Source organism: Ranitomeya variabilis, chromosome 3, assembly GCF_051348905.1.
Source record: "Ranitomeya variabilis isolate aRanVar5 chromosome 3, aRanVar5.hap1, whole genome shotgun sequence".
Taxonomy (NCBI): domain Eukaryota; kingdom Metazoa; phylum Chordata; class Amphibia; order Anura; family Dendrobatidae; genus Ranitomeya; species Ranitomeya variabilis.
This window is the reverse complement of record NC_135234.1, coordinates 246,325,811-246,340,104: the sequence shown is the minus strand read 5'-3', so window position 1 is coordinate 246,340,104 and position 14,294 is coordinate 246,325,811. Positions and strand designations below refer to the sequence as shown.

The window sequence follows — 14,294 nt, the reverse complement described above, 5'->3', positions numbered from 1 at the left end:
TTTTCACAGCTCTATGTAATAAACTTCTGTGAAGCACCTTGGGGTTAAAGCTGCTCACCACACATTTAAGTATATTCCTTGAGAGGTATACAGTAGTTTCCAAAATGGGGTCATTTGTGGGTTTCTCCACTGTTTAGGCACATCATGGACTCTCCAAACACGACATGGCATCCGCTCTCGATTAAAGCCCTTTTTGAAAAGTCTAATGGTGCTTCTTCCCTTCCAAGCCCTGCCGTGCACCCAAATAGTATTCCCCCACATATGGGATATTGGCGTACTCAGTAGAAATTGCACAATACATTTTGGGGTCCATTTTCTCCTGTTACCCTTGGGAAAATAAAAACAATTGGGACTAAAAGTACATTTTTGTGAGTAAAATATGATTTTGTATTTTCACAGTTCTACGATATAAGCTTCTGTGAAGCACCTGGGGGTTCAAGGTGCTCACCACACATTTAGATACATTCCTTGAGGGGTCTAGTTTTCAAAATGTGGTCACTTATAAGGGATTTTAACTGTTTATGTACATCAGAGGCTCTCCAACCTGCCAATTGTTGTAGCAAATTTTGTATTCAAAAAGTCAAATGGTACTATTTCCCTTTCAAGTTCAGCTATGTGCCCAAACAGTGTTTTCCTCCCTCATATGGGATTTCAACATGCTACGGAGAGATTGAACAAAACATTTTTGCGTTCAAACAGTCAAACGGTGCTCCTTCCCTTCCAAGCCCTGCCAAACGCCCAAAGTAGTATTCTCCCACGTATGGAGTATTGGCATGATCAGGAGAAATTGCACAACACATTTTAGGGTCCATTTTCTACTGTTACCCTTGTGAAAATAACAAATTTGTGTTCATTTTTTTTACCTTCCACTGTGCTTTATTTCCTGTGAAGCACTGTAAGGGTTAATAAACTTCTTGAATGTGGTTTTGAGTACTTTGAGAGGTGCAGTTTCTAGAATGGTATCACTTTTGGGTAGTTTCTGTCATATTGGACCCCCAAAGCCACTTCAAATGTGATGTGGTCCTTAAAAAAATGCTTTTGTAAATTTTGTTGAAAAAAGGAGAAATTGCTGATCCACTTTTAACCCTTCTAACTTGCTAACAAAAAAAATGTTTAAGAAATGATGCAGATATAAAATAGAAATGTGGGAAATCTTATTTATTAACTATTTTGTGTAACATAGCTTTCTGATTTAAGGGCATAAGAATTAAAAGTTTCCAAAATTGAAACATTTTTAAATTTTTTGCAAAATTTCCAATATTTTCACAAATAAATGCAAGTCATATTGAACAAATGTTACCACTATCATGAAGTACAAAATGTCAGGAAAAAATGGTCTCAAAATCGGTGGGATCCATTGAAGTGTTCCAGAGTCATTACCTCATAAATTGACACTGGTCAGATTTCAAAAATTTGGCCTGGTCATTAAGGGATTAAAGTAGAATAATTATTCTCTGTCTAAGGGCTCATACTCATCTGTGCTCTGACCAATGTTTATCTATGATTCCCTGCTCATCTGTGATTTTTTTTTTCTCAGCTGGAATCGGACTGAGAAAAATCTGAAAAGTCAATGGGTGTGATAAAAAAAATCACACAGCACCAAGTGAGTGCTGTCCGATTTTTACACACCTATGTCTTAGGAAACTCGGCATTTCACCTGCGGTGTCCAGTAAAATCACAGCGTGACCCGATAAAATAGAATAAAGTCACATATAATAGATAGATATAAAGATGTAATTGACATATATTATTAATAAAGTGCTTGAGTAGCTTACTGTACATGTATTTAATCAATAAATAAATATCTGTAAAAAATGGCGTTCGGTCCCTTGACATTTTATTAACCAGTAGAGGGAAAGCAGGCAGATGTTTATAGCCTGAAAAGAGGCTGTTAATATCAGCTCACAGGTGTAAACTTAGCCTTTCCTGGTTATTAAAATTGGGGACTCCCCAAAAAAACAGACGAAGGATCTTCCTATAATTAATAATCAGCAAAGGCTGAGAAAAACATGCATATGTCTTTTTATATAGTGTACGTAGATTTCTGGTTTCAACTGTATATATAAGGCCCTTATCCTGGGCCTCATCCTGATATATACAGTTATATGAAAAAGTTTGGGCACCCCAATTAATCTTAAGCTTAATGTTTTATAAAAATTGGTTTTTTTGCAACAGCTATTTCAGTTTCATATATCTAATAACTGTTGGACACAGTAATGTTTCTGCCTTGAAATGATGTTTATTGTACTAACAGAAAATGTGCAATCTGCATTCAAACAAAATTTGACAGGTGCATAAGTATGGGCACCCTTTTCATTTTCTTGTTTTAAATACTGCTACCTACTTTTTACTGACTTACTAAAGCACTTTTTTTGGTTTTGGTTTTGTAACCTCATTGAGCTTTGGACTTCATAGCCAGGTGTATGAAATCATGAGAAAAGCTACTTAAAGTGGCCACTTGCAAGTTATTCTCCTGTTGAATCTCCTCTGAAGAGTGGCATCATGGGCTCCTCAAAACAACTGTCAAATGATCTGAAAACAAAGATTATTCAACATAGTTGTTCAGGGGAAGGATACAAAAAGCTGTCTAAGAGATTTAACCTGTCAATTTCCACTGTGAGGAACATAGTAAGGAAATGGAAGAACACAGGTACAGTTCTTGTTAAGGCCAGAAGTGGCAGGCCTAGAAAAACATCAGAAAGGCAGAGAAGAAGAATGGTGAGATCAGTCAAGGACAATCCTCAGACCACCTCCAGAGAGCTGCAGCATCAACTTGCTGCAGATGGTGTCACTGTGCATCGGTCAACTATACAATGCACTTTGCACAAGGAGAAGCTGTATGGGAGACTGATGCGAAAGAAGCCGTTTCTGCAAGCACGCCACAAACAGAGTCGGCTGAGGTATGCAAAAGCACATTTGGAGAAGCCAACTTCTGTTTGGAAGAAGGTCCTGTGGACTGATGAAACCAAGATTGAGTTGTTTGGTCATACAAAAAGGTGTTATGCATGGCGGCAAAAAAACACGGCATTCCAAGAAAAACACTTGCTACCCACAGTAAAATTTGGTGGAGGTTCCATCATGCTTTGGGGCTGTGTGGCCAATGCCGGCACCGGGAATCTTGTTAAAGTTGAGGGACGCATGGATTCCTCTCAGTATCAGCAGATTCTTGACAATAATATTCATGAATCAGTGACAAAGTTGAAGTTACGCAGGGGATGGATCTTTCAGCAAGACAATGATCCCAAAAGACCGCTCCAAATCTACTCAGGCATTCATGCAGAGGAACAATTACACTGTTCTGGAATGGCCATCCCAGTCCCCAGACCTGAATATCATTGAACATCTGTGGGATCATTTGAAGAGGGCTGTCCATGCTCTGCGACCATCAAACTTAACTAAACTTGAATTGTTTTGTAAAGAGGAATGGTCAAAAATACCTTCATCCAGGATCCAGGAACTCATTAAAAGCTACAGAAAGCGACTAGAGGCTGTTATTTTTGCAAAAGGAGATCTACTAAATATTAATGTCACTTTTCTGGTGAGGTGCCCATACTTATGCACCTGTCAAATTTTGTTTGAATGCAGATTGCACATTTTCTGTTAGTACAATAAACCTCATTTCAAGGCAGAAACATTACTGTGTCCAATAGTTATTAGATATATGAAACTGAAATAGCTGTTGCAAATAAAACAATTTTTATAAAACAGTAAGCTTAAGATTAATAGGGGTGCCCAAACTTTTTCATATAACTATATGTCCCTCACCTTGGCATGCTATAACATATTTAATATGCTCCTATAACACAATGCACATTAAACAGCACAAAATATTGAATATGTAGTATAACACACCTATAACATTGCTCATATACTATAATCCAGATAACATTGCAGCTACTGCCTTGATTACGTACAATGGTCTTTATAACACAATGCACATAACATCTTGCATGTAACAGTACCAATATTTCATATGCTCAGATTGCACAAAAAACATAACACCTGTACACCTATGCTCACATCTGTGCAGAAGGCTCTTTTGTAAGCCTCCATGGCAGATTCAGTAATAATTCCGTGCTGAAAGCAGCATTGTATTTCTAGTAATAACAACAAATAACTTGGCGGAACCCAAAGGACACCCTTGTAAATCAGGAGAGTTTGCTAAGGCTGGTGGCATCTGTCATCCAATGCATCCACCAATGTGCTGTGGCTTCAGTTATAAATAGGATCCACAATGCAAGTGTGTACAGAGACTAACACGGCATACATCACACATGTACATAATGTGTCACACATAACATAGCAGCACAGAATGTCATACTTGTAAGATAAAGCACATAATATAATGCACATCACTTAGTAATAATAACGCAATAATACAAACGCTCTTCTTCTTGCCTGTACTTACTTTGTATTTTTTTTGTTCACTTTCAGGATGGATTTATTGACTTTTTGGAATTCATTGCTGCAATAAACCTAGTTTTACGAGGAAAAATTGATCAAAAATTAAAGTGGTATTTTAAACTATATGATGCAGATGGAAATGGATCAGTTGACCGAAAAGAATTGCTAAGTATACTAACGGTAAGGAAAAGCAAACTTCTCTCTAGGGATTGAAGCCTGTTTATAGAAGTAAATGTACATTATTTTTAGTCATCACTCTTCTTTGCTTTGTCTGCTAAAGTTTCTACCCAACATTTTATATGACCCAAGTGACAAATAAATTTTCGTGGCATGATTCAGGTATTGTGTAGAATTCAAAAGGGAGTATTGAGGCCAAAGAAAGTTCGGCTTACATTAAATAGTGCAGTCATTGAAGATTGGGTTTCTGGCAAATTTTTAAAGCGAAAAATATTGTGTGGCATAAATATTATACCTTCTTCAGTCCAATTGTGAGGCAACCAGAAAAGTGAAAGAAATTAAGGGTAAAAGATTGAATGTGCAAAAGAAGCAAAGAGAAAATGTACATATGTAAAGCATGATAGAAGAGGAAAGTACCATGTATGCATGTTAAAGTAGGTTTCCTGACATGCTTTATTTCTGGGCATCTTCTTTCCTGCATTGTGCTGCTCCTCTGTCAGGCCACGGTCACACGTTCAGTATTTGGTCAGTATTTTACCTCAGTATTTGTAAGCCACAACCAGGAGTGCGTGATAAATGCAGAAGAGGTGACGTGTTTCTATTATACTTTTCCTCTGATTGTTCCACCCCTGTATTTAGTCAGTATTTTACCTCAGTATTTGTAAGCCAAAACCAGGAGTGGGTGATAAATGCAGAAGAGGTGACGTGTTTCTATTATACTTTTCCTCTGATTGTTCCACCCCTGTATTTAGTCGGTATTTTACATCAGTATTTGTAAGCCAAATTCAGAACGTCTGAATGTAGCCTTAGTTTTCTTGTAATACATTTCCAAGGGAAAAAAACAGCAGCCTAATGACACAATGCAGGGTTTTCAAAAAAAGGAATCTAAAATACATAAACATTTTTTATATTATATATTTACTAAAACAGACATTTAAAAAAAGCACATAGATCCTTTTTAAATCACTTCTAATAATAAGTCCGGATCCCTCAAAAGGATCCAGCTTCCCACGACGTTGCTGTATGTGTGAAAAGCAAACGATAAAAAATTTTTGGAAGCAACAACAAAAATATTTATTTTGTGTTTCTCACAAAATACCGTACTTAAATAAATATTCACACCCAGGTACCTTATTAGTGACGTTCTCTTTGATGGGAATTTTTCTCATCGGTTTCATCTCCATTCAACTGAAATGTCATGATGACTTTTGACAGTCACATCTCATCTCAGTAGATTTATCTCATTTCTGGTCTTCTGCAGTACATCCTCACATGGTACGCTTAATTAATAATTAATAAATAAAAGTGTCATTATAATGCCCATGTATATAAATATCTTTCCATGCTAAATTCATACATAAATAATTGCTCCTCACTGTGCTCCCTTTGTAAATTATGACCTCCATGCTGTTCATCTTTTGGTAAATTGCCTCTACGTTATCCACCATTATGATTTAAAACTCTACACCATCCTCCCTTATGAACAATGCCCCACACGCTATCTGCTAGAATGAGCTATACTGTATTTACCTCACTCTTCCCCCTTAGGCCTCTTTAACACATCCTGATATTTCCGGTACCGGAAAAAACAGTACCAGAGATATCAATGTCCATGTGCACATGTGTATAATATGTGTGGCATATGTGTGGCATCAGTATCACATATACCAGCGCCTGGGAAGCAGTGGTACTGTTCGTGCTGTTCCCCGGCACTGAGTGCTATAGACAGCTCTCATCATTATCCTCTGCTGGCACTGCAATCAGAACAAGTAGGGGAGAATGTTGAGCATTGTATTCCACTGATAACAGTGGGGGGTGGCTGATGAGAGTATTTATCACCTGCTGCCTGAGCTATAAATAAATAAATAAATAGAAAAACGGCATGGATTCCCCTGCGTTTTTGATAACCAGCACAACAAAACTGACAGCTGCGGGCTGCAACCCTCAACTGTCAGCTTCAGTAAGGCTGATGATCAAAAATAAAGGGGTTCACACACTGTTTTTTTAATATTTAAATAAATAATGAAAAAATCCGGTGTGTGGTCTCCCCCATTTTTGACAATCAGCCAAGCTAAAGTAGACAGCTGAGAGCTGGTATTCTCAGGCTGGTAAGAGGCCATGGATATTGACCTTCCCAGCCTACAAATAGCAGCCCGCAGCTGCCCAGAAGTGGTACATTAGATGCGCCAATTCTGGTGCTTTGCGTGGATCTTCCCCCTTGTCCTGTGTCAGTGGCAAGTGGAGTTTACACTGTGTTCCAAATTATTATGCACATAGAGTTTAGGAGTGATAAGGTTAGAATTTTTTTGTTTGTCATTTAAACTCATTGATGGTGATGTGTGTCAAGGATCTTTATATCACTGAAAGCAATTGCAGATACCTGTGCAAATTAGTTTGGCAGGTGTGTCCAAATAAAGGCAAGACTACTTAAGAAGGCTGTTCCACATTATTAAGCAGCCTACATTTTTTGCAAAAATGGGAAAGAAAAAGGATGTGTCGGCTGCTGAGAAGCAACAAATTGTGGAGTATTTAGGTCAAGGCATGACTACAATCAACATTGCCAAGACACTTCATCGTGATCATCGCACAATCAAGAAGTATGTAGCTGATTCCCAGCACACACGTGTGTGCTGATAAAGAAAAATTGAGGACTCTTTCCAACAGGCAATTGCGTAAGGTTAAAAGAGCAGCTGCAAAAATGCCTTGTCATAGCAGCAGACAAGTTTTTGAAGCTGCTGGTGCTTCCAACGTCCCCAGAAAAACAAGATGCAGGATCCTTCAGAGGTTTGCAGCTGTGCATAAGCCATCCTGTCGACCACCTCTATCCACTGCACACAAGCAGAAATGGCTTCAGTGGGCCAAACGATACATGAAGACTGACTTCCAAACTGTTTTGTTCACCGATGAGTGCCGTGCAACGCTCGATGGTCCAGATGGATGGAGTGGAGGATGGACACCTCATGAAAACACGTCTAAGGCACCAACAAGGAGGAGGTGGAGTAATGTTTTGGGCTGGAATCATGGGGAGAGAGATTGTCGGCCCCTTTATGATCCCTGAAGGGGCAAAGATGAACTCCATAATCTATTTGGAGTTTCTAAAACAACACTTCCTGCCATGGTTCAATAGGAAGAACCGTGCTTTCCGCAGCAAGATCATTTTCATGCATGATAATGTACCGTCTCATGCTGCAAAAAACACATCTGCATCTCTGGCTGCTATGGGCATAAAAGAGGACAAACCTTTGGGGTGTCTTCCCCTGACCTCAACCCCATTGAGAACCTCTGGAGCATCATCAAAAGGAGTGTCTATGATGGCGGGAGGCAGTTCACATCTTAGCAACAATCTCAAAAAAAGGAAAAAAGATGAAGCACACTCACCGGTTAATGAACCCAAGGATTTATTCGGACATAACTTAATGTGCTGCAGGGAGGGTAGTGAACACACGGACGACGGCCGTTTCGTGCTTAGCGCACTTCAACAGGTCCTGTGACGGGAGGAAGTGAGGTGGGTCTTTTACCTGTAAGGTTTTCATAACCCCTCCCTCTTTCTCACACGTCACTATGGCTGAATGGCCACAAAGGAAAACATGTGAAATAATAAGTGCAAAGACAAAATACATATCAAAAGATTAAAAACAATAGCACAATATAACCAAATGCTTACAGAAGTTCAACATCTAAACTTATTACAAAAAGACCGACATATCAATTTTTTCATTGAAACCAAGTGGTCCTGACTCATCCGCGCGCAGGATCCACTTGGCCTCCTGTCTCAGCAAAATTCGATGAAGGTCTCCTCCTTGCTGAGGTAAGGAGACCTTTTCCAACCCTGCAAAACGTAATGCTTGTGAATTCCCTGCATGTTCTCCTTTCATGCATGTCCTTTCTTGAAGTTTTTCCTTTTCTGATGTCTGGCAGATTTTGGGTCAAGATTCTGACTTAAAAGAGATAGTAGAAAGAGGTCCGTTATTCGCTTGCCGTCGCAGTAAGAACATTAGGGATTGCCTGGTACGTAATAGGATCACATCTCCACACAACAATTGGTTAGAGTCAGGAATCCCCAATGGTAATTATAAGTGTGGACACTGCAATTTCTGCAGTTTCCACTTAACAGGTAAATTCATCCAAGTAGGTCCGATAGCTCATACTGTGCGTTCTTTTATTTCATGCAGAACTACGCATGTTGTTTATGTTATGTTCTGCCCATGTGGATTTTTTTACGTGGGTAAAACAATTCGTCCATTATTTGTGCGTATTAGAGAACATTTTAATTCAATACGCACGGGTAAGGGAGTACCCCGCCTTATTAAACACATGAAAGAAGAACATGCAGGGAATTCACAAGCATTACGTTTTGCAGGGTTGGAAAAGGTCTCCTTACCTCAGCAAGGAGGAGACCTTCATCGAATTTTGCTGAGACAGGAGGCCAAGTGGATCCTGCGCGCGGATGCATCAGGACCACTTGGTTTCAATGAAAAAATTGATATGTCGGTCTTTTTGTAATAAGTTTAGATGTTGAACTTCTGTAAGCATTTGGTTATATTGTGCTATTGTTTTTAATCTTTTGATATGTATTTTGTCTTTGCACTTATTATTTCACATGTTTTTCGTTGTGGCCATTCAGCCATAGTGACGTGTGAGAAAGAGGGAGGGGTTATGAAAACCTTACAGGTAAAAGACCCACCTCACTTCCTCCCGTCACAGGACCTGTTGAAGTGCGCTAAGCACGAAACGGCCGTGGTCCGTGTGTTCACTACCCTCCCTGCAGCACATTAAGTTATGTCCGAATAAATCCTTGGGTTCATTAACCGGTGAGTGCGCTTCATCTTTTTTCCTTTTTTTGAGATTATTCATGGACTGTCATATAGCAGCACCCTGGCAGAACTGTTTTATAGGCTGAAGCGGTAATTGGCTACAATTGAAGGGAGACAAAAGGGTCTAACTCATAACAGCGGTGCAGAAGTGTTTTTCTCTTTCATTTTGGCACATCTAAGCAACAGCTCTGGGAGGGTATTCTGTCCACATGCAAAACAATTGAAGCAGAAACCATCCAAAAACTGACAAATTCAATGGACGAGAGAGTTCAGAAGCTTCTTTCGAGCAAGGGGTCCTTTGTGCAAATGTAACATCACCTAGAATAAAGTTTTCACTTGAAAACTGTTTGATTTCATTTTGTAATAAGCTGATAATGCTTATAACTTCACAATTAACCATTTTTTTGTTCAAAATAAAAAAAAAAGGTTGAAAACTCTGCTGTGCATAATAATTTGGAACATGCATTTTGAGTGTTTATTTTTTTTTAAAAGATACTGTTTTCATAGGCAGTTTGTTCCAAAACATTGCAATTATACTAGAATAGTAGATGACTGGAAAATAACAATAACTGCAATTCAGATAGGTAATTTAGAGAAAATATGAGGAAATATTATTTGCATAATAATTTGGAACACAGTGTATATTTGTGGGGTTGATGTCACCTTTGTATTGATTGGTGACATCAAGCCCATGCCTTAGTAATGGAGAGGCATCTATAAGACACCTATCCATTACTAATCCTATAGTTGTATTGTAAATAAGCACATAGCAAGTATAAAGTCCTTTATTTGAAGTAAAAACAAAACACACTTTTCCTTTTTTACTTAAAAATAATAATCACAGTTAGACTCACCTAACACATTCCATTGAAGCCATGGTCTCCTGCAATAAAACAAAAATAAAAAACAACCATATCCCTCACCTGTCCAATGTTCGGTCACACACTGTAATCCAAGTCTGGTGATAAATAGTTTTCAATATGGACGGTGTCAAGATGCAAGTGTCCAGGCTGATAACCACTGATGAATGAGCTGCTGCGAGCTCAGCATCAGGGACCAGCAGTGATGTCATCGAGGTTATCGCTGGTAACTGAGACTATGTTCCCAGTCGGGCTAAACTGAGGTGACCTCATCAGCATGAGAAAAAGTAACTGAGTTCACCACAGTTCAGCTCAGTGAGTTCACAGCAGATCACTGAATACTCACATCAGTCGCCACCTGGTCTCAATGTTATTACGGGCAGCAGGTGTAGGCTGATGATAGTAGTAGTCCTATTAGCAGCCGCCTGCTCTCACTGTTATCAGTTGAATACAACTCTCAACATTCTACCTTGATAGCGCTGTTTGCAACTCGAGCAAGTGAGAATTATGAGATCGATCTTCAGCACCCGGCGCCGGAAAACAGCGCTAACAGTACTGCTGCTTCCCAGGCACCGGTATGTGTCACACTGATGACATATGGATGTCATCCATAAGTCATCAGTGTGCACATGTGCGGGACATGTTGTGGCCTGTGCTGCTGTTAAAAAAAGGACATGTCAGAGTATTTTGCCCACGGACACCCCTTCATCCCCTCCATACACACTACCCTATTTCTATAGTGTGCCTTCCATCCATACTGTCACTCACTACACACTGTCTCCTTGCACTGTACCGTTTCCCACACTGCCTCCTCATTGAACTGTGCCCCCCTTTCACTTTTCTACCCTCTGCATACTGATTCCCATACAGTGCCATCACACTAACTGGCCCTTTACTCTGTCTACACAAAAAGTCCTCTCTATCATCTGCTCAACAATGGAGTAGTTTCCTTCTCCACTTCTCTGCAGCCTCCGCGGTGCAGCAGTGAAAGCAGCAGCATTATAAGATGATCTCATTAGCTTGATGCTTCTTGTCGCATATGCCCCAGTAGTGGTGGCAATCAGATCTTCAATTGCATTTATGCCTAAAAGTCAAGAATACAATTAAATTCAGAAAGCAGGGAACTAACATTCTACTGGTGGTCCAAATCGGCTGCCAGTTTTTCAAACTGGTTGTTAAGCTGACAGAGTGTGACTCCATGGATATGGCAGAATGCGGTCACTGGGAGACAGAGCAGACTGCCTCTTCACAGGCTGGTCCCATGGCAGGAGTGGCCTTGTCTGCACCTATATCATTACCTAAAAGATAGTAGAATGGACTTTATACACAAGTTCAGGAATCAGCTATTTTTGTGTCCAAAAACATCCAATTTTCATCAGCGTTTTAAATCACATTTTCTTCGATATTTGGTCAGAATGTTAAGTTTTAACGAGAGTTTCGCCAGTTTTTTTTTTTCAAGAAGGTTTCTCAACCTGCTCCTATTAAAAAAGCATGAAAATTTGAAAGCACTGTATTGCAGCTAGGATGGCATCACAAAGCTGTCCAATTTGTTTTCAAGGACCCATAGGTTTACTTTGTCAATGTTTGTTCTTAGACTAGAATCAAAAATGGTCAAGTCCCTCTTTTGTTTTTTATTGAACACCAGAAAAAGCTTGAACATATGAATATGCCCATAGACAATAATGAGTACAAGTTCTCTCTGCAAATAGCACGGATAGAACTTGGACAGGATTCACGGACATCTGAATGAGCCCTTAGCTGGGTAGCAGTATGGTGCATCATTAATAGAAAACTTTCTATCTTGACTGTGAAGTACGGTTGGTTTACCCTAATTTATCAACTTTGTGACAAGTAAACATCATAACATTCTCTTTTTACTATTTTAGTCGAATGTGTTAAAAATAAAAGTCTGTAACAGTAAAAATATTGTTGAGTGTTAAAAAAAGACATTGAGCAGAAAAACAAGTAATTCAGCTATTTATGCTTCACCATACCTTCCATCTGTCTGTTCTTTGAAAATCATAAACAGACTAATCAAATTCTAAGACAGTGGTCCCCAACTTTTCTTCACTTAAAACCACATTCATCTCTGGCAGATTGCTGTGAGCCACATCCAGAGCCCCTTGAGTAGTGAAGTCTTGGCCCCTACCCCCAATAGTGATACCCAGTGCCCCTCATTACTAATATAATAACAATCAAATCTTAACTGCAGAAATCACACTGAGACCATGTGCCTGCCTCTGTTATAGCCAGTATTCTTAAGTCTAGAGGTTCCCACCTTGCCCCAATCAGTGTGGAGGGAGTGATTGATGCAAGAATAACATCACATCTAGCTTAAGGATCCTCTAACTGGCAGGTTCATTTTTTCTCCAATGTAAAATATTAGCCTATTACCTGCACGTCGAGTATATGTGTATCCAGATCTGCTATTCTCTGCTGGGATAGTTACAAAAGTCATCATTTGACACCTGCTCTTCATAGCTTTTTGCTATATCTCATAGTAATGCACCAAGCTGGCAAACAGGTGTGAGCCACATATCATGGGCTCGCGAGACACATGTTGGGAAACCCTGTTCTAAGACATATATAACATCTTAAACCTTTTAGGACCTATGACATATAGGTGTATATGTGTCAGAGCCTGCAACTTTTAAGGTACTATAGCTGATTTGATCAGCTGTCATGTTCCCCCAACAGCCGTGGGTGGAATTGTGATCCACCAGCGGATGTTAACATGTTAAATGCCGCTGTCAATCTCAGAGTGGCATTTAAATCGCTCTTACCGGAAGCGCATCACAAACCCCGCCCATTGACGCCCCATCACATGATCTCGGGGTACTGATGGTTGGCATGACAGCCGGGAGTCTGCAGAAGACCATCGGCTGTCATTGCAGATCTCCTATGGATGCCGGCCTGTGGAGATGATCATTTCTACAACACATAGCAGGACTGAAGCAAAAGCAATCAGATGATCGCAACTTCAAGTCTACTAAGAAGACTATTAAAGTAAGTAAAAAGTCAAAAAGAAATGCTTTAAAAATATATAAAAAAAAAATATATATATAACAGTTCAAATCATTCCCTTTTTGCCTTACTCAAAAGAAAACCATAAAAAATACACCTTTGGTATTTCTGGATTCAGAAATGCCCAATGTATCAAAATATAAACTAAATTAATCCTATCGTTAAATTGAGTAACAAGAAAAAAAAATCAAAACTCCAGCATTATGTTTTTTTGGTCGCCTCAACATTGCAATAAAATGCCATAACAGGAGATCACAACATCGTATCTACCCGAAAATGGTATCAATAAAAACATCAGCTCAGTGTACAAAACTAACCCCTCACCCAGCCCAGATCCCGACAAATAGAGATGCTACAGGTCTCAAAATATGGCAAATTTTTTATATATTTGTTTTACTTTCAATTTTTTTTTCACCAATTAAATAAAAAAGAACCTATACATGTTTGGTATCTACAAACTCGTAACGAACTGGACAATCATAATGACAGGTCAGTTTTAGCATTTAGTGAACATGGTACAAAAAAAATCTATTGTGGAATTGCACTTTTTCGAGGAATTTTTTTCATATTAACTGAAAAACAAAAAAGTTATGGCTCTGGGAAGGAGCGGAGCAAAACATAAAAACAAATAAACTGAAAATAGAAAGGTCATGAAGGGGTTAACGAAAAATTATGATCTGGAACATATTTACAATTTCGATCAAAAGCATGAGCACTACTGTTCATGCAATGGTTTTCTCTGTTCTTATTAGAATGTGCACATTGTAGATTCACATTGAAGGTAGCAAAACCACATAGATATTCATATTGAAACAAGGATTACAGAAACGTGTGACCCAAAATAGAATATGTGTTAAAAGTATCTTAACCCCTTTGTGACATCAGACGTAATATTCTGTCCATGTGACCTGGGCCAATTTGACCATGGACGGAATATTACGTCTGAGCGATCAGCCGCTCTGGGTGTCAGCTGATTCTGACAGCTGACACCCGGCATTAGCTACCAGGAGTGGTC

General features: G+C 39.2%; 1 protein-coding gene across 1 annotated transcript in view; it reads left to right on the top strand.

Moving 5' to 3' along the window:
- The window catches only part of GUCA1C (guanylate cyclase activator 1C), a 130,664-nt gene that overhangs the window by 32,213 nt on the left and 84,157 nt on the right, over positions 1–14,294 (top strand). The window contains exon 2 of the mRNA XM_077299542.1: positions 4,435–4,584. Within this exon, the coding sequence (XP_077155657.1) occupies positions 4,435–4,584 (150 nt within the window). The remainder of the gene's footprint in view (positions 1–4,434; positions 4,585–14,294) is intronic.